The 18,449-nt window shown below is 42.6% G+C and overlaps 2 protein-coding genes across 8 annotated transcripts in view; one reads left to right on the top strand and one right to left on the bottom strand.

Annotated features, from left to right (window-relative positions):
- LOC120791790 (rho GTPase-activating protein 42) overlaps positions 1 to 10,462 on the top strand; it is a 61,162-nt gene extending 50,700 nt beyond the window's left edge. For 2 of the 5 annotated variants that reach the window (XM_040130504.1, XM_040130501.1), the window contains 14 exons: positions 1,654 to 1,732; positions 2,030 to 2,069; positions 2,374 to 2,436; positions 2,633 to 2,707; positions 3,463 to 3,547; positions 3,738 to 3,796; positions 4,652 to 4,757; positions 4,997 to 5,156; positions 5,479 to 5,629; positions 5,916 to 6,305; positions 6,632 to 6,788; positions 7,737 to 7,799; positions 7,905 to 7,984; positions 8,794 to 10,461. In XM_040130504.1, coding sequence (XP_039986438.1) covers positions 1,654 to 1,732; positions 2,030 to 2,069; positions 2,374 to 2,436; positions 2,633 to 2,707; positions 3,463 to 3,547; positions 3,738 to 3,796; positions 4,652 to 4,757; positions 4,997 to 5,156; positions 5,479 to 5,629; positions 5,916 to 6,305; positions 6,632 to 6,788; positions 7,737 to 7,799; positions 7,905 to 7,984; positions 8,794 to 8,882 — 1,597 coding nt within the window. In that variant the 3' untranslated portion in view covers positions 8,883 to 10,461. Of the gene's footprint in view, positions 1 to 1,653; positions 1,733 to 2,029; positions 2,070 to 2,373; positions 2,437 to 2,632; positions 2,708 to 3,462; positions 3,548 to 3,737; positions 3,797 to 4,651; positions 4,758 to 4,996; positions 5,157 to 5,478; positions 5,630 to 5,903; positions 6,306 to 6,631; positions 6,789 to 7,736; positions 7,800 to 7,904; positions 7,985 to 8,793 lie in introns of all 5 variants that reach the window. The other 3 variants (XM_040130502.1, XM_040130500.1, XM_040130503.1) reach the window with 2 other exon arrangements.
- Positions 10,463 to 10,472: 10 nt separating this feature from the next.
- Positions 10,473 to 17,225, bottom strand: pgr (progesterone receptor). 3 transcript variants are annotated; one of them, XM_040130505.1, is made up of 8 exons: positions 15,668 to 17,219; positions 14,867 to 14,976; positions 13,809 to 13,925; positions 13,184 to 13,519; positions 12,622 to 12,766; positions 12,311 to 12,441; positions 11,774 to 11,931; positions 10,473 to 11,663 (listed from the first exon to the last, which is right to left on the bottom strand). In XM_040130505.1, exons 1-8 carry the CDS (start codon positions 16,570 to 16,572, stop codon positions 11,508 to 11,510), a joined length of 2,058 nt encoding a protein of 685 aa, XP_039986439.1. In that variant the 5' UTR covers positions 16,573 to 17,219; the 3' UTR covers positions 10,473 to 11,507. The 3 variants fall into 3 exon arrangements, with proteins under 3 accessions (XP_039986439.1, XP_039986441.1, XP_039986442.1); XM_040130507.1 differs by having other exon boundaries at positions 13,184 to 13,489; positions 15,668 to 17,216; XM_040130508.1 differs by having other exon boundaries at positions 11,544 to 11,659; positions 15,668 to 17,225.
- Between the last annotated feature and the right edge of the window lie 1,224 nt (positions 17,226 to 18,449).

Genomic DNA, 18,449 nt, shown 5'->3' with positions numbered 1-18,449 from the left:
TCAATATGGGCTGAAGGATACAGACATATTGTTAAATTATTTCTACTTGTCTACAATTACTCAAGTAATATGTCGATTAGTGCAATTCCGAGAACCAATTGATCATGTTGCCTCTCTTTTAGAAGTTTGAAATTTTTTTGCCGTATGGGAAGATTTATTACTGATTTGTATTCAATGTTTTACTGGACAGTAGGATAAGAGATTGGCCAAAGATCAAACGGCTATAAATGACGGCCTGCTGATTGACAGTGGCTGAATTGATCAAGCCATAATTTAACCAAGCTTGATACGAGCTCATTACTGTGATGTGTACTTCAGAATATAGACTAAGCTCATCACTGTGTGTTATTGTTGGACTGCACCAGCAGGGCCAGCACTGCTCACCCTCGGTGAGTGTTGCTGGGCATGGACAATAACTGCAGTTTATTTGGAGGACAACTAATTTATCACAAACGGTGTTGCCCCAAGGTGCTTGTTCCAACCACAAGGACAACGTGGGCCAAGCTCCAGTCATTATGAGAGACGTGCTGTTACACCTATAGTCCAGGCAGAATCGGGCCCCCCACCTCAGAAAATAATTTTCAAAGGGTTTGTTTATCCAAATTACTTAAAAGCTCATTTAGCCGCGCAAATAGTTTTAATTTATTTTCAGAGATTTTGAGATGTCCATCTCCGAAACCTATGTCCTCCACCCCAATGAACAGTATTTCATTTCAGGTCCTCAAAGCCATGAAAAATGTTATTGAAAAAAATCAACAGCAACGTGTCTTTCTAGAAACTGTGTCCCTGACAGTCCACAGACTTGTCAGCAGTTTTCATAGGGACTTCAGAGGAAAGTACTTTCAGTGAAAGGTGATAATAGGTTGTTATATGGTACAGAGTAATTGGGTCACTATTTCTGGAAAGAGATGTTGCTTTTGAACCTTTTTAAAATTTTTTCGATGTTGTGAGCATCATAAATGGATTTTTTTTTTAACGCATCCACTGTATTAGGGTGGAGGCCTTGATATCGGTGACGGATACCTGAAAACCTGGTCAGATAAATCCACAACAAAAAAAATACCACCTGAGGGTTACATTAAAAATCTGTGGGGTGGAGGGTGTGTAATTTGATTGATACCACACATTAATTGTAACACATCCAACTTGACATGGCTCCATGCTAGTACTAACTGTCACTACTGGGTGGGGCTGAGTTGTCTTTCTTTTTTTTTTTTTTTTGTTGTTTTTTTTGTTTGGCAGTATCATCAGACTCTCTTGTACCATCATGTTACTGCCAACTGAAGCAGTGCTACTAATTATGTGCAGATAATGCTTAGACCAGTTTCAAGCTATGTAGCACATAGCGAGGTGCGACATGAAACACGAGACCTGCTGTGCCGTAGAACACAGAGAAGATGAAGGTATATGCATGTTGGGTGCAAAAAAAAATTAATCACTCTAATGTTAAGCACATGTAGCTTTTAATTGGGTGTGGAATGTGAAGCACCAAGCCAACCTAGGGCACATTTTGATGTCAAGCATTTGCACACAAGCTATTTTAGTCACACTAGTCCTTTTATAGTGGTCTCAGCCAGCGTAAACATGGTCTGTCCAAGGCCCCCAAGGCAATGAGATCAGACAGAGACCAGATTTTCTCTGAAATCTTTCCAGGCATGGCGTTATGACACTGCAGGCACTTTCAGAGTCCAACAGAAGACTGTGGCTGGAGGCCATGGATGGCAAGGAGCCGGTGAGGAACTCTGCCCGTTTGTCTTTGAAATATTCATTTTGCGCTGGCTGCTGTTTGGCCAGGATGTTTTCTAGCTGTTTGTTCAAAGAGAAAACAATACCAAAAAACTCAATTATTTGTCACCGGCGCCCTCTTATGGTGGCTTCAGTTTAGGTCTTCTTAAGAAACCATGACCTCACTATCCCCCTGTGCTAATAATAGATGAGTCCAAGAGCCATGGGGGGGAAAAAAACTGCAGGGCATAATTCTCCTCTTTCAAGCAAAGGGTTTATAATGTTTTTTGTATCCTTTTTCTAGATTTACAACCTGCCAGCCATATTAAGCAAAAAGGAAGAGAGTAAGTTTTTTTTTAATCTTTCCAAACCTCTTTCATCAGTATAAAGTCAGCTTTCCAAGACTTGGGATAAAATCCCAAACACATGCATATCAAATCCGTACTTTGTTACCTATAGCTATGTCTGTGCAATAACACAATTACTTGACATACACCCACTCAGCTGACATAGCGGAGCCATCCACCACAGGGGTTGTATCTTATTAGTCAGAGCACAAGCATGGCAAGAGCTTATTATTCCGGCATGATACGTGGTTAACCCAGACAGTAACTGACATGTCAACCCTATTCTCCTGTTGTATTACAGCATTTCTTAATGAGGCTGGATTTAACTTTGTAAGGAAATGCATTGACCTGGTGGAGATGAGAGGTGAGGCATTTGAATCTCTCAGCTTTCATCTGTCAAACAACTTGTGCACAACCTGGGGTATTTATGAATAAAACAGTGTGCTTCATTCGTTAGTGGACATGAAAACACATTGCATTGGCATACTTTTTGAACTGAACAGAAAAAAATCTCGGTCCTTGTTCCACTTCTTTTATTCCCTTTTTTCAATGTCATGCAGGCATAAATACAATGGGACTCTACAGAATCGGAGGGGTCAACTCCAAAGTACAGAGGCTGATGACCACAGTCTTTTGTAAGTCGTCTTGAGATCAGAAAAAAAAAGTATTCCCATTCACAGCTTAGAAATATAGAGAAACTCCTAATGGGTTGTGTTCAAAGAGACTGGAGCCAAAATTTAAAGTTTCATCAGTGTTTATCAAGCTTGGAATTATACAGCTTTTCTCTGTCCTTGGAGTATTCCTTTTTACTGTATATATCTCATGCCATTCGCATGCCATGTAGTAAACCAATCAGAATCGGTAATTCTGCAAATCCTAAATGCCTGAATGACCATTTTCTCTTTATATAGCTTTTACATCTCTAGTGTATGAACCGCTTTTTCTTGTTTGTTTTTTTACCATCATCTCAGGTTGAGTCTAGAGCTTTAGCAAACATATTGTGACCCTGTTGAGTGAGGAAAGAGGTCCTCCTTGTGGTGTGACAGAGTAACAGCCGTCTGGCCTCGTATTACTTTGTCATTACCTTATTAGATGGCCCAAAGGTAATCCTGTTTGCATACATTTCCTAAATTTGTACAGGAAATGTCTGAATGATTTATTGAAGTTTCCAAAACTTGATCTCCATCTCTGTGGGACACCACACGTGTACTCTTGTGCCATTAGATTTATTGCAGGTTATCCTCTCGAGTCTCTTTACAGAAGAAGACGGCCCGTATTATTAATGCCCATTAAAGCAGCCTATCAGGTCGTGTCAGGTTGTATTGGTTTCTTCAGACAGTTTACAGCCTACTCCTTGTGGTGATGTAAAAAGAAAATATGTTTCCAATAGCATCCAAGGCATCTGTGGATATGGACCTGGATCCAGAGACGTGGGACAACAAAACTATTACCAGCGGTCTGAAGAATTACCTCAGGTCAGCTTGCCCCACCAGCTGTGTCCTTAGCCGCCAGGAATCATCATTACCTCAATAATATCTCTTTAAAAACCTCCCTGGTGTTAGTCATGCATTCAGTGCTGCCGCTGACTCACAAAGGGAGGTGGCTGCAATCAGAAGTCCCATGTCACTTAGGAAATAACTGACGACTCTTCTCTTTATTCGCTAGGTGTCTCTCTGAGCCTCTAATGACCTTCAAGCTCCACAAAGACTTTATCATGGCTGTCAGTAAGTTATGAAAAGTCCCTAAGTTATAATATAATACATATTTTACCAGCCGCTCTATTTACTTTCATTATTATACATGAAAGAAAGATTATGAAGTTGGCAGAGCGTGGTCGAATTCAAAACACGCATCACTACCGAAGCAGGCACATCTGTTTACTGTAGAAAAAAATACTGTTTTTAATCAGGGATGTCTATGAGCAAACTGTATTTGTGCCAGAAGATTACACATTTGAATTTGAAAATTCTTTGAGCAGATTAAATTTGTCTAACATATTGTGAATTGGTATCTAACCATTTAAAGAGGAATAGACTTTGAACTGAACTACATTTTAAATTTAGTCATTTAAAATGAGATAGTTTTGTGGACATTGCATCCAGGCGCTGACAGCAAAGATTCAACCAATTAAACTATTTCCATCTTGGAAAATGGCAACACACCATGTGCCTCACTTTGCTCTCATGTCATGTCAAACTGAGGAATTGAATTAGTTTAATTTGTGCTCATTTGCTTTTTTCTACACCTCTGGGTATAGTGCCTCAACTTGAATGTGAAAACGTTATGGGTTTTTTTTTTTTTCTCCACCAGAATTTGAAATATAATTTTTCTATTTATGCACATGAAATTCAACATCAATTTAGTATTCGATCCAGATACAGTCTGAAAGTTGAAAAGGCTGTATTTAGTTAGTTATAGATTCTATAGATTATATTCTGTTCTATGATCACAGTCACTGTAATAATCATTGGACAGATCTAAAATATTTCCACTTTGAAAGTCACTAGTTGACAGATTGGCATTTCTTGTGTTAGCATATGACCATTCTGATTATTTTATATCCATTTGCCTCTTCTCAGAGTCGGATGACCAGAATTACAGGGTGTGTGCTGTCCATGCTTTGGTTCATAAGCTGCCTGAGAGGAACAAGCAAATGCTGGAGCTACTAATAAAACACCTTGTCACGTACGTGTTGGTTCAGTGAGTCAGTTACAGCCTCTAAAAAGTGCATCCCTATGAGAGACGTGAAAAATTGCTGTCACCGATTGCATTGTCTTCATCGTTCGGAGACGTCTAAAACTGTCAGTATCTGGTAAAGAATAAAACGGTCACCACATGGTAAAGAATTTGTTATTATGAGTTTATCAGCCGAGAACAGTGTCTTTCACTTAGCCGTATGTAACGCCCATGTTCTCCACCTGCAGCGTTTCCACACATAGCCAGTGCAACCTGATGACAGTGTCCAACCTGGGTGTCATCTTTGGGCCCACCCTGATGCGGTCCCAAGAGGAGACGGTGGCCGCCATGATGAACATCAAGTTCCAGAACATTGTGGTGGAAATACTTATCGAGAACTTCAACAAGGTCACAGTCATTGATCAGATAAGGAGATTTGGATGTAGATGCCACTGGTTGCATTACATCTAACTGCAGGTTTATGCCTGATGTGAAGAGACAGCTACGTTGGTATAAAATATTTTGCTAAATCTCTGATGGTTGAAAAAAATTCTTTAGTTTCATGATACAGATCATTCCTTCATTCAATCCTGGGTATACTGTATATCGAAAAGTCTTAAAACTTTGGTAACAAACTTGCAAAAACACCAGCTGAAATACAGCCTGTATTGGAAATTTACAGATTCTGTAGTTGTGTTTTAATAATCAGCGTTCTTGCCTGGACCTCCAGATCTTCCACCAGCCTCCAGACCCCAATGTCCCCCTGCCCCAACCCCAGAGCCGGCCTGGCTCTCGCAGGAGCAGGGCCATCTGTTTGTCCACGGGGCCCAGGAAGCCCCGCAGCCTCTACACACCAACCCTGTGCCTCGCAGATGCAGAAAGTGAGTATCAAAGCGGTGATCACCACCACAGGTCCTCACACCGTAATTTGCCAAAATCTGTCAGTGGCCTTTTAATATTTCTCAGACATTTGCGCGAATTCTGAAAGATTAGCCTCAAATTGGCAGATTTTTCAAGAATTTTTAAATGGAAAGCTGATTGAATATTATCTCTTCAGAAAAAGGATTTATTTATTTTTTTTTGAAGCCATAAAGTAACCACAATGACTTGCTCACCCAGCAGATTTTAATGAGGGCTTTGTATGCCTCTTCTCTGGTCCCTGCATAGGTGACACTTTCAGCAGCAGTCCAAGCAGCACCCCCATGGGCAGCATGGAGTCTCTCTCCTCCCACTCCTCTGAGCAAAATACCTCCTCAAAAACGGCCCCCTCTGCTCAGGTCAAGGAAAAGTCGCTCCTGGACCTCCGCCGAACGCCGTCACAGCTCTCAAATGGCCCCAGGAGCGCTGTGTGCGTCAGCAGCCCCGAGTCCAGCTCCAGGGAGGACACGGGTCGTACGGATGGAGAGTCAGAGGATGCTCTCAGCCTGTCCTCAGTCAGCACAGCACCCAGGCTGTCTCCTGCGCCCAAAAAAGCCCCGCACTTCCGCACTGACCTCAGGCCGGCATTGCTGAATCGTTCCGCCGCTCCCTCTCTGAAATCACTGCACATATCTGAGGGTAGGACAGTCATCAAGTAATCACTCAGGCTTGCCTGCCATTACGCCATTGATTTTGTCTCCCTTGCAGTAATGAAGCAGAAAGTGACGTCATGAAAGTGCCATTTTCAGGACAAATTCATAAACTGGATAGTTTCATTGTTATAATTTATTAATCCATGACTTTGCATTTTCAAAGACTGTCAGTGCCCCCTTGATTTAAGCGTAATTTACTAAATATTATTTACGTGGCTCATTTCTTACTCGGTGCGGCGCGTTATTGACGGTATCAAACTTTAGTATCTTTGTGTCATGGTGGACAGAAGATGTTTGTGTCTCCCCCTCAAGGCCACAGGAGCTGCTCTGGGTCAGTCCAAAGTCTGTCCACACTGGAGCCCAGGGAGCGTTCAAAGCCCACCGAGCACCCAGACCTGCCACCAAAGCAAGTGATCCGCCGCAGGATGGATGCCTCAGTCAGCAATGGCTACCAAACACCTGGCTCAGTGTAATGATTTTATAAAGGCTAATCATTGTTCTCATTATTTAAGTATTTACTCAAATTATTTTGATTCTAATACTAACGATGATATCAATTGCAATGTAATACCATTACACCACCACATCTGAGTAATCGATCATATATATACACGTGTGTGTGTGTGTGTGTCTGTCTGTCTTCCTCCCTTTCCTCCCTTTCCTCCCTCTCCCTATCTCTCGCCTCTCTGTCTCTCGCCTCCAAGTCGTCGGCCGCCTCCTCTAGCTGTTTATGAGCGCCGAGCGCGGAGGCACTGACAGGTCTCTGAGATCACATGAGTATGTGGTCGGAGATTTATGTCATTTCCTCTACGGTGGGAGAGCTGGCTTTAATTACGCTCTGCCTGCTCTGGGGTTGATGTGACCCAGCATGCAGCCCGCGCTCGTTCTCTCGGGACAAATAGATTGTTTGACTTGTCATGTCTGAGAAGCCAGTCACATGGTCTCTCAAGCAGTGTCCTTGTATAGCAACCACCCAGTTTGCTCACGGCGCCGTTGTCCCCCTTGACTCCGAGGCTGTGCGCAGGGTCAAGAGCAGCCTTTTTACACAGTATAGTTTAACTCCGTTTAGCGCCGTGCTGAAGAATAGTCCGCCCGGAGGAAGGAAACCTCCTACATTATGTCGTTACGCCTCTCACCTCATTCTAAACAATGAGGAATGCTGGCCAGGCCAAGAGAAAGTGGACAGACTTGTTTTGGTCAGAAAAAGGTCAAATAGGCTTGAGGCAGTGCTGCTGATTATATAGACAATGATAACCAAAGAGATTACACTAGTTTATACTTTGTCTAATCATCTGATCACAGAAAATGTTTTTCTTTTGATTACATCATTTACCAAACATTTGGGTCTTTCAGCTGTTTATGTTCCTTGATACAATCAAGTGGAGGGAGCTGTGAACTGTTTTTCTTATTGTTGCAGGGTTGCTGCCAGAGCACTGCTGTTTGAAAATGCCTCTTCCCCGCAGTCCGTTCCAGTCGGAAGGTGCTGTAAGAAACATGACGCCATCTATAACAGTCGGACCTAATTAATCCCGCTCTCACCTCTAGGAATTAACCACGGCGTTGCCTGTTCTTGTTGTCTTTATAGAGATGCCAAGGCGATGTATTCCTGTGAGGCAGAGCACAGCCACGAGCTCAGCTTCCCCCAGGGGGCGCACTTCTCAAACGGTGAGCAGAGCCAGAACCGGGCAAACATGCAGTGTGCCTCAGCGGACCCGTTGCTTTTGCTGCAGCAGTGCTCGCAGGGGCACACATGCCTACTTGCGTGGGCCGATTGGACATCTGAACAGTGTGCAGACACGGTCTGTCGTGTACTGGCAGCACACAGCAGGACCTTGGCGAATTCCCAGTGTTACGCGGAGCCATAAAAATAATGTCGCTCGTAGCGTGACAACCCCATTTGCATTGCTAGAAACCAAACAGCCCCGGGATTTTTTTTTTTATTGCCTCCTTGCTTTTTCCATGAAAAGATGACTTGGCCCACAACCAGTGCAGGCAGGTCACTTTAACCTAGTGATGGAAGGCACCAGTGCCTGTTCCCTGTTAACACAGCCAGCAGAGCCAGCAGCCAAACGCAAAAAACGTCAACAAACGCTCCCTACCATTTACCAACAGGCAGAGCACTTTTATTGCTCTCTACATTCACAGGCCATTTTTCTCTACTGTGTCTCTGCCAGATTGTTTTTGGTGATAATTATTAAAGTTGTTACTCTTAATTTTGGTGCGTCTCAGCTATGATGAACTTGGTGTTTTTATGGTTTCTACTTTATGGGTTTGATTAAACAAGGCAATCCTGCTTTCAAGCCTGCTGAAATACTCTTTAGGGACTGAATTTAAAGAGCAGTCCGACCCCGAGTCTTCCTCATTTGCTATAAATTTTTATTTCTCCGCCTAATAATCAGTTTCCATTAAACTAAGAGTCTGCATCTCTCTTCTCTTTGACTTAAGTTTGTTTTTTTTTCTCTTTTTGTCCTTAGTCTACCCCTCTGTTGAACCAGGCTGGCTCCAAGCAACGTACGAGGGAAAAACAGGCTTAATCCCTGAGAATTATGTCGTCTTCCTCTAACAGGTGGTAAACATTACACATCTTTTTCATGGTATCCATGGAAAAAAAGTAATACAAGATGTGGTCGATTTTTGTAGTGTTCCTGTTATTGCTGGTTTACCAGCATTTCTGCAATTTACGCATTCTTAGCAGATATCAAATTGGGCAGTAATTCTTTAAAATTGCTAGAAGTTCAAAGTCCAAAAAGGTACCTCCTTTTCTAACCATGACTTAATTCTGAAATGCTGGGGAATCTGCGGAGACTCAGAAGTTAGTAAGTATAAGAAGTAAGATGTAAATATATTACCCATCGACTGCACTGATGTTTTTAGTCCCAGTATTAGCTTACAAAATCACAAAACAATCAGATCCCATTCCACAACTTTTATTGTCAGAAATATGTTATCTTTTTAATTTCCTATTATATCAGCATAACACTTAATGGAAATCTGTAGTTTCATAAACATTTTTATATTAACTGTAATTCAACAAACTGTGATTTTAAAGTAAGGATACTAAACTAATCTATTAGAAAAAAAGCATAATGGGTTTGCACCTTAACTTTCATGTTTATGCCCTGTGAACATTGTTCTACCACTGAACCTGCTCACTGCTGCAGTGCACTTTCTGGTTAGCTACACAGTACAGTACTGTACATTAATGCTCATAAATTCTTCTGTAGTTGCTAATCAAAAATATTTACTTCTCGTAACTGTTTATTACTATAAATTATCACATCAAATATATGCCATATGTAAAAATGTGTTTTTTTATAATGTCATAAATGCTATGTTCAAGAGGTGGAACCTTCCCCTTTAATGCTTGTTTTGGTACTGTACTCACTGGTACACTGGTGTACTAGTAATGACAACTAGACATGTATCAGATTACATTATTTTAAAGATGCTGTTTAATATTTAATTTTCTATTACTGTCACAACATTTCCAAAGTACAAAGTCAATAATTATCTAAAAAGTGATACTATTTCAGAAAAAGTTAAAATAAAAAAGTAATCAACAACCTTTTTGTTCTTTAGTTATTACAAACTGAAGAAATACTCTAAAGCAAGACTTTCTCTGGTGGCCAAAAAATGGATTTGAGAGACTATCTGAGATCTCGCACTTTCCAAGATCAGGATGTTCTTACATTTTTAAGAATGCGAAGTGGCCTTGAACAGTGATGCCAGAATAACACTCCCTTACAGTCTGACTTTGGAGGGACATAAAACGGAAATTACGTCCGTATCCCGAATATGTAACATTTGGCATCCTTTTTTAAATGGCAAGCTTGTTTCCTTGCAATCGCTTACGGTGTCATGACGGTTCATAAACATGTCTATAAATAAACAGACTGATTTATTAGACATGTGGTCCAAATTCTTTTTCACAGTTAGGGAGTATAACTTGTGCTCACTGCAGCGAGCGTGGTCTAAGTAGATTAACTGTTGGAAGGTGAAATGCATTTTGTCTGTGTGTCCTCTCTTTTAGACATGGTTGTGTTTTTCACAGAAAAAATCTGATTTAAAAAAAAATCAGATAATGTATTTATCTTGTAGGATGATATAGGTTCCTCCCTATCCATAGTTGCATGAAAATTTGTTTTTATTGCACTTTTTTTTTTTTTTTTTTTATACATAACTGCCTTGCCCACTGTCTCTCAGTTATGTTTTCGGTCCCATGTGTCCTGGTTGTTAGCCAGAGACTCGAAAAAAAAACGTGGTAACTGACTTGTGTAGAATTTTGTGTGAAGATTGACAATGGGACAAAGACGACGTGTTTAGTTGTTGGTACACATCTGAATGTTGTTCCAGAATTTTTAAAAGGATTTCTAAACATTGTAAAATACATTGAACACTTCTGTTATTTTCTCATTTTTTTTTCATGAATTACTGTACTCACTTGAATTAAATCTGTCACATGCATCCTACTAACATCTGTTATTTTGTGTATTTTGACGCAGATCCAGATGCAGATCAAACATTTTCAAAATCCGTTCTATTATAAAAAAAAATAACACATTGTGCAGTGCTGGTAGAGATGTGTACTAACTGAGTTATTTGTAATTCACTTAAGCTCACGGTCAATTCTTTTTTTCTTATTTTTAATACACATTTTAAAGATAGTTGTCTTCCCAGTTGCTCCTCCCTGAAGTAGGTGAATTGAGCCACTCTGGTCATATACCCTAAAAGAATTTCATTAGTTTAAGTGGCAGGTTTCAGTGTCTCCTGCAGTTTTCCTTTATTAAGAACCCAATTTTGGTGAGAAACACTGAATATTTTCATTTAATGTGTTTTGTTTTTGTTTTTTCTTTTTTACAGCTTCAGTACAAAAATATCAGTATCTCCAAGGGGTTCTGTAAACAGCTAGTAAGTACCATCTATACACAAGTTGTAGGATGAAAAATGGGGGCTGAACAAGAATTATACAGAGGAGCTTCACGGATTGATGCCTCTGAAATTATAATATTCCAGATGGTTCTCTACTAAAAACCATATTTTTAAGAAACATGTTCACTCTAGTTCACCTCAAAAAGAGCATTAGAGACAGTTTGGCAAAGTACAGATGACTGACTACATTTGCAGATGTGGGAAGAATAATCCAGTCGCAAGATTTCTCTGCAGAGTCGTGATGCCTGTGCCGGCATGGTTACTTGGTGTGGAACAAGAGGGGCCTCACCATGCCCGCCAGGACCTTGGGTAGCTGGGAGGCAATGACTTCTGACATCATCTCTGGAAACTCCACTTTCATGGCATCTGCCTGGATGAAGGTACTCAGACAGAACAGGTTGACCTTCTTTACTATCTGTCAGAAAAGAGACATTCAAGTTTTTATCTCGGTATTCATTTAAGTAGCAGTTCGGATTAAGACACACTAATTAGTGCTGTTGCACTCAGCTCTACGAGGGAGCTTACATCATGCAGGGAGTCCATCAGTTTGGTGAGGTGGTAGAATCGCTGTGAGCTGGCCACCACGCCCTTCTCCCTCAAGTGGATAGCTTTGGTCAGCTCCCGGATGTAGTTTTGTCTCATCTCTTCAAAAGCGGCCTGACTTTTGAGTCCCTCCAGGGGCACTGAGAGCAGACAGGACACTTACGGTTTCAAAAAATAAATTTCTCCAAACAATATGTACTATAAAATGTAGAAAAAATATTATTCTGTTTTAAACTTTAAACAAATACTAAGGAAATGTAACAGAGGTGCTAATCAACAATGATAGTTTTAGAAGTAACATGCTGCTATTATGAAAAATGTTTTTCGGTCTGTGTTAAAGTTGGACTTGATAGCAGATGCTACATAAATTGTGTCAAGGTCAAGTCACCCTGTACCAACACTCCCTTTATTATGCAGCTCTACAGAAGATGGTCATCGCAGCACCACTGTGTGCAATTCAACCTAGGTCAACATGAGGGAAAAAAAGTGAGTCATCTTGACCCTGATTCACTACTCAACCTGTGTTGAGTAGTATTAGGGCCTTCATGCAGAGAAACTCCTCGTGGGTCACTTGAAGATTCGCAAACTCCTGAGGGATAAACTGTATCGCCAGGCAGAGGTCGTAAATCGGAGATCTCCTCATTTGCTCCCTGACAGACCAAAAAAAAAAAAAAAGTGGTTAATGTTTCTGAACAATCGAGAGCCTCTTTTTCATTCCAAATCATTGCTCTTTGAATAGATACATCAGTGTCATGTCTACAACTCTTCATTCTGAATCATCGTCAATCAAAAAGCCGATTTAAATCCCCTGCGTGATGATGGTTACTTACTGACTAAGGACCAGATCAGGCGCGAAGTATAAATATTCAGTGGTGACATTCTGAAAGGAACGCCAGCCGAGCGAGAACACCATAAGGTTCATCCACGAGTACTGGATGAGGGTCATCTGATCAGTGATATGAAGATTACGAAACCCTTTGAAAGGAAATGAAATTCTGCATTAGAGTACATTTAATTTGTCAGCCTCTTGGTCCCTTGTGTTTTGTTTTGTTTTGTTTTGTTTTTTCTTTCCTAGTAGATACAACCTGTGTCATAGCACCTGTGCATCAATATACCATCATACCCGTGGAGCAACACATTGGTTTTCCAGTAATATTATGGCTCAGCTGACAGCTTTATTGCCAAAGATTTTACAAAATCTTGTTTTATTTGAAGATTTCCTGTGAAGGTCAAATAATTTTATATTACTTGGAATCACTTCTCTCAAATCCAATGTTCATGGCATTACAAAGCCTTTTATCTCATTCAGTGGTAAAGCCTGAGACTTTCATTGAGGCCTGTCAGTGGATCCCCATGGTGACATGGTGACCCTGAAGGCGCGAGAGCCGTTACCTGGCAAGGACTTGGACCACTTGACGATCCACAGCAGTTGTTTCTCACACAACCTGTTGAGACTGGTGAGCAGAAGACTGGGAATATTGGGCTGGGAGTTGTCATAACCAGAGTACAGGATCTCTGGTTCGATGTTTTCCAGTATGTTGATGATCTGTTGCGAGAGTTGCAACTCACGGATGCCTGGTATGCAAGACATAGAGGCCAAGGCCTGACTCTCACTGGCCGTCGCCAAGTGGGACTGGAACATCAGAGACGGGGCCAGACCCAAGGCTTTCAAGGCCCCAAAACGCTTCAGCTTCCTGCCTGTCACATGAATGCAAGGCCTGGTTAGATCTGATGATGAAGAGCACAGTTTTTCCTCGCCAAGTAAATTGACAATATGAGTGGTAAAATCGCTCAAACCTGCATTTGAAAAAAGGAGTTCAATACCTTTGCCTGCAAAAGGCTTCTGTTTAATTTTAATTCCCTATTTTCTTTTTGATCTAAGCACATTGAACATTCACTTTGATGCTAATCATGCTCTCAAAGCGTGACTTGGTGCTACATAACCAATCAGTTTCACATCTGCCACGTGGGTGCATTCGCTCTGTGCAAAGAGAAAAGAAATCCAACCACAAGCTACCTCCAAGCATCATTCCCGCTTGATAGCACTTTCGGAGGCGACACGCAGGGCAGTTTTTCCTCCGGATTTTGTCCACAATGCAGTCATTTCGCCCAGCGCAGAGATAGCTATGATGGCCTGTTGAGTTAAAGGGTACAGAAAAATGCACACAATTTTAACAGTACTTGATTTTCAAATATGTAGGGAGGAGGAAAAGGCATATAATGAGAAAGTGTTGAAGGGGCTCTTGACTATTAGCATGGCTACTCCACTCCACACTGAGGCGGCGTTCTGAGGCGAGATCTAAGGAAGGAAATTAGATAGAGGCGAGGCTGTGAGGACAGAGTGACACGGCCCTGGTGAGACATAGCGGCTCTTACATATCTCGCACTGCAAGATAACGAGAAAAACAAGTTCAAGACGAAGAACACTGTGAACACTGGTCAGTGTGATATAGTTGCTAATGACCTTTAACAACTACCATAGAAGGTCAGTCAAATTTAATGTGGCAACTCCCTTTCAATGCACCACAGCGTGCACCTTGGACACGTGATAGCTGGTATTAGAGATACCATATTTAGATGTCGGAATAAGTTAGAACAGGGGGCAAACTTTCATTTGTAGGCGACCTGAAAATCAACTATTACACATTGCACAGTACGCGTAACGGAATATAGCAACAGCAGCGGGCGTGAAACTACACATGCCCCAATGGAACGCAGACAACGGAAAAAGATGCACTGTTCCAGTGGAGAGATGAAAAAAACAAAGGGCGAGGGCTGATCGTGCACATTTGATCTGCTGTCACTGGCCAGATGTTAAGGTTATCTTGAAACAGAATAAAACCGGGGAGGGGGGGGGCATTAAATTGTCTGCTGTAGCTCATGACTTAAGTATTTCCCTTTTACAACAGTCCCAATACAGTATAAATGTGGCCTGGAAAATATTGGACTTGGGAGTGTGTTTTAAAAAAAAAAAAAAGAAAAAAGGAAAAGAAAACCTAGAATTTAGGCTGAAGATGGGTTGGAAATAAGGACTCAGCATTTTAAGAAGCGGGTACACGGTTTTTCTTTGCTCACCTTCAACTGCTCTCTTAAAAAAGACTTTACAGCTCCCACAGGTTAAGACTCCATAGTGGCAACCAGATGCCTCGTCACCACAGATCACGCACAGTCTCTGAGGTGGCATACTGAGAGAAAGAAAACAGATGTTAACTCACTCACCAGTGGAGCCCAATGAGCTTGAACCTTAACATGTCGGTGCTGCTTTAGTAATGCAGTCTGCTTTTTACGTCAATGATTATCTCGTTGGACCCTTAGGGCATTCAAGGCCTGGTGGGGCCCTCTCTCCGTGGTAACCGGGTAAGATGAGACTGAAGGACCCTTAATATCAAGTCGTAAAGGTGCAGAGTAAGAGGTTGTTAAAGGAGTTTTTGGGACAGATTATTATTTTTTTAGGGGCTTTCTGCTGCCCCGAAGTGACGGATCCTTTCAGGGGAAGACCAAACGACCTAAGATGTTCCTCATTCGCTCTTGTTTTCAATGCAAATGAACTTCAGTCGTAACGTTTCCACGAGAGACAGGTGAGAGTCGAGATACAGAGAAGTGAGCGGAAAGTGACTCCTTCTCAGGCAGGTCTTGTTTTTTTTTTTTTTTTTCCACTTTCTCAGACTCGGAAACCGCCTGACTGGCTCATAAACATGTGCCGCACCGGGCAAATCATCCGTCCTCACACTAGTGGTTTACTACTTAGCGGTCATCGATCTATGTGGGTCGAGCGGACAAAATCGAGTTCATGCGTGACTCGGTGTTGATTAAGAAGGTCAGATTCCGTCTCGTCGGTACCTTAAAGCTGAGAGTTTATAGTAATTGAGTAATTACCCGGGGAAGGCAGAGAAAGGTGGAGGGTTCCTCTGAGACAGGGCCTGTTTCTGGATCCCATCGTAGCCGCCGTGTGCGAACGGGTCCTCGGTCCCCCCCGCGGACTGGCACCAGTACTGAGGTTCGGCCGGGGACGTCTGCAGCTGCCAGCGGGGGACCTCGCTCTTGTACACCGCCTGCTGCGAGCCTGACTGCGTGCCAGCGTCGAAGTTTATGACAGTCCTCCCGGCAAAAGCACCCCTGGGGTCAGTCCTCACCTGGCCCAGCGCCGGCAGCTGCTCTGGCTGGTTCAGGTCGATCAGAAAGTTGGACCCCTCCAGCCCCAGGCGAGGTGCCGCGGTGGACGGCCTGAAGCCCGTCGACTCCACGCTGCTAAGCCCCAGCTGCTGACTCCTGTCGGCGTCGCAGCAGGTGTCAAGAGCCGATATCTCCGAGGAGGGATCGAAGTTGGGACAGGGGGTGTCCATAATAACAGAGGGCTCCTTTTCGTCTTTGATGAACTTGCAGGCTCCGGGAGTGGAGGGGAGGCTTACACTTGCGCCCGGCAAACTTTCGGATGTGGCCACGTTCGTCCTCCGAACTTTTACTAAATCCTCCCACGGCACAGTGTCGCACTTCAGATACTCACCGCCGCGGTCATAGAAGTGTTTTGTGGCCAGGGGGCCGTCGAGTACGTTACAGTCCTTGAAAACTGCGCCGTCGCCGCTTGGACTTAGACCCTGGATCAGTGTGCCGGCGTTTCCAAAATTACGCACGGAGGAGGACATGCAAGTGAGAGACTGTGACTCGCTGGGTAATTTGGCGTTGCTGTACCCGGCTTCAATCAAGTCACTTACTCTCGTATCGGTAGAATCAGCGGTCGGAGTGCTGACGGTGCTCATCCCTCCGTCTATTTTATTTTCCATTTTTCCGAACCGCGAGGCGCACGGCAAGAGACTGGAGTGCGCCCGGTGGCTTGACGGCGTGATAAACTGTGGCTCGCGAAACCCTTCCTGTAATCCTCCTCCCTTTCGAGAAAGGCTGGACTTCTCCTTTTCCTTTCACATAGCCCAAGAGTCTATTCCACGAAAGTCAACAGCTGATCAGGAATGGAAGGAAAACCAACTTTTAGCCTGTGTTGACGGCGAGGGATTGAGTGCACAACCGCGAGCTTTCAGAAAATAAACTTGGCATATTTAAGTAAAGTACATTTCCTTGTTCTTGTGGGTCTCGTGTTTCAGAGGTGAATGGATGTTGTTTTCCTTCTCCCCCCCTCAAGATTTCCAATAGCTTTCTTCTATTCAGATCAAATAACCAACCCTCCAAGGGATGCCAGGGGAAGAATCAATTGCAGAGCCACGCTAGAGCCATGTATTGTGCCACACTACCTTTAGAGCAGACCTAGCCAGCCAATGAGGAGAATCAACATTGGATCACTTCAATGTCAAGGGCCATTAGTCTCCACCCTACTGTCCGTGGATGAGGTACAACACGGTGACATTTTGGCCCAGCGAGAAAATGCTGGAAACCGGGATCCTCTGGAAGATGAGACGCACTAAGATGCGTACACTAAGTCAATAATGAATCCAAAACTCAGGCAGCTTGGACAGCCCCAGCAGAGTTCTACTGCAGGTCAAGACAAAATATTATGTTGTGAGAGAGTCTGAGGACAAAATAAATAGTGTCCAATTTGTGCTTTTGACATTTTATCTAACATCATTAAATCTAAATGACAGAGAGCTGTTCAAGTAAGTTAATGGGCTATTATGTAAGGTCTGGAATTAATTCAGGGCATCATAAATTTGACTTTTTTTGTTATGTTTCCCGCAAGAGGTAATGTTTTTTTTTTCAATTTTCTCAACTTTTCCCTTTTTGCACATCTGCCTCTATTTAAAGCTGCTTAAACTAAAGTTCCCAATTTGAAGCATTATCTTTCCGCTGTATATTTTTTCAAAAGCACATGGAAGGCCTTTGATAAAGTGAAGAATATTTTCCCATGCATTCTATGGTTCTTGAGGACACTGCATCAGCACCCTCATCTCCTTTGTGCTCATCTAATTTACGTGTCTGCTGCCCCAGTTAGATAACAGAGAGGGTTTTTACCATTGAAGTTAATCAGCCGAGTATGGATCTTGCTGATGCATTGAGTTGTGATGCACGCATGGGCCTTGGCCCCTATCTTCTGCGTCATGTGTTTGACGATAGGAGGGGATTCTCATGCCGTGGCCAACATAAATCTTGGATAAGTTTCACACTCATGTCCAAATGATGTGTTCTTCAAATGCTGTCAATGGCCTAGCTTTCAGACAAGACTTGTGTCTGGAAATGTGATGCTCGTGGCTCATGGTGACCACCAACAGCTCTCAGTTTTTGTGTAACACCATCCTCTGGTACTTTTTGAATCAAATTTCTAATATTGCAGACATATGGGGTAAATGCATTTTACTGAGCACCGTGAAGATCGGCTTGTATAAAGACTTTTATGGTTATTTGATCAGTGTCGCTGTTTTAATAACTGCCATGTCGGTCCCTTAGTTTTCCTCGGTATAGATGCTTCATAGTAGCTCTGTTCCGGCACTTGCTTTAGTGAGCTTTTTTCCCTCCTGGCCTGACTGTAGATGGAGGCGAGTTGTTTGTCTACCTGACAGGTCAGACTGTTCTCAGACATTTGTCGTGCTTCACGGCGAGCGGGAGACAGCAAACAGCATCTGCTGCAGTGATTTTTAAAGAGCCATAAACCCTTTGTACTTCATGAGGTGAAAATAATCAACATCAATTTTAATTACATCCATTAAACATTATG

Source organism: Xiphias gladius, chromosome 7 (genome assembly GCF_016859285.1).
Source record: "Xiphias gladius isolate SHS-SW01 ecotype Sanya breed wild chromosome 7, ASM1685928v1, whole genome shotgun sequence".
In the NCBI taxonomy this organism is placed as follows: Eukaryota; Metazoa; Chordata; class Actinopteri; order Istiophoriformes; family Xiphiidae; genus Xiphias; species Xiphias gladius.
Note: the sequence above shows the minus strand (reverse complement) of the source record. Positions and strands in the feature narration are given on the sequence as shown.

What these genes read in the sequence shown, in the direction of transcription:
- pgr (XM_040130505.1), bottom strand. Translation starts at nt 16,572, where the DNA reads ATGGAAAATAAAATAGACGGAGGGATGAGCACCGTCAGCACTCCGACC. An exon ending in CCTAATACTACTCAACACAG is followed by an intron (nt 11,932 to 12,310) that starts GTTGAGTAGTGA and finishes GTCTGCTCTCAG; the next exon opens with TGCCCCTGGAGGGACTCAAA. An exon ending in TGATGGACTCCCTGCATGAT is followed by an intron (nt 11,664 to 11,773) that starts GTAAGCTCCCTC and finishes CTTTTCTGACAG; the next exon opens with ATAGTAAAGAAGGTCAACCT.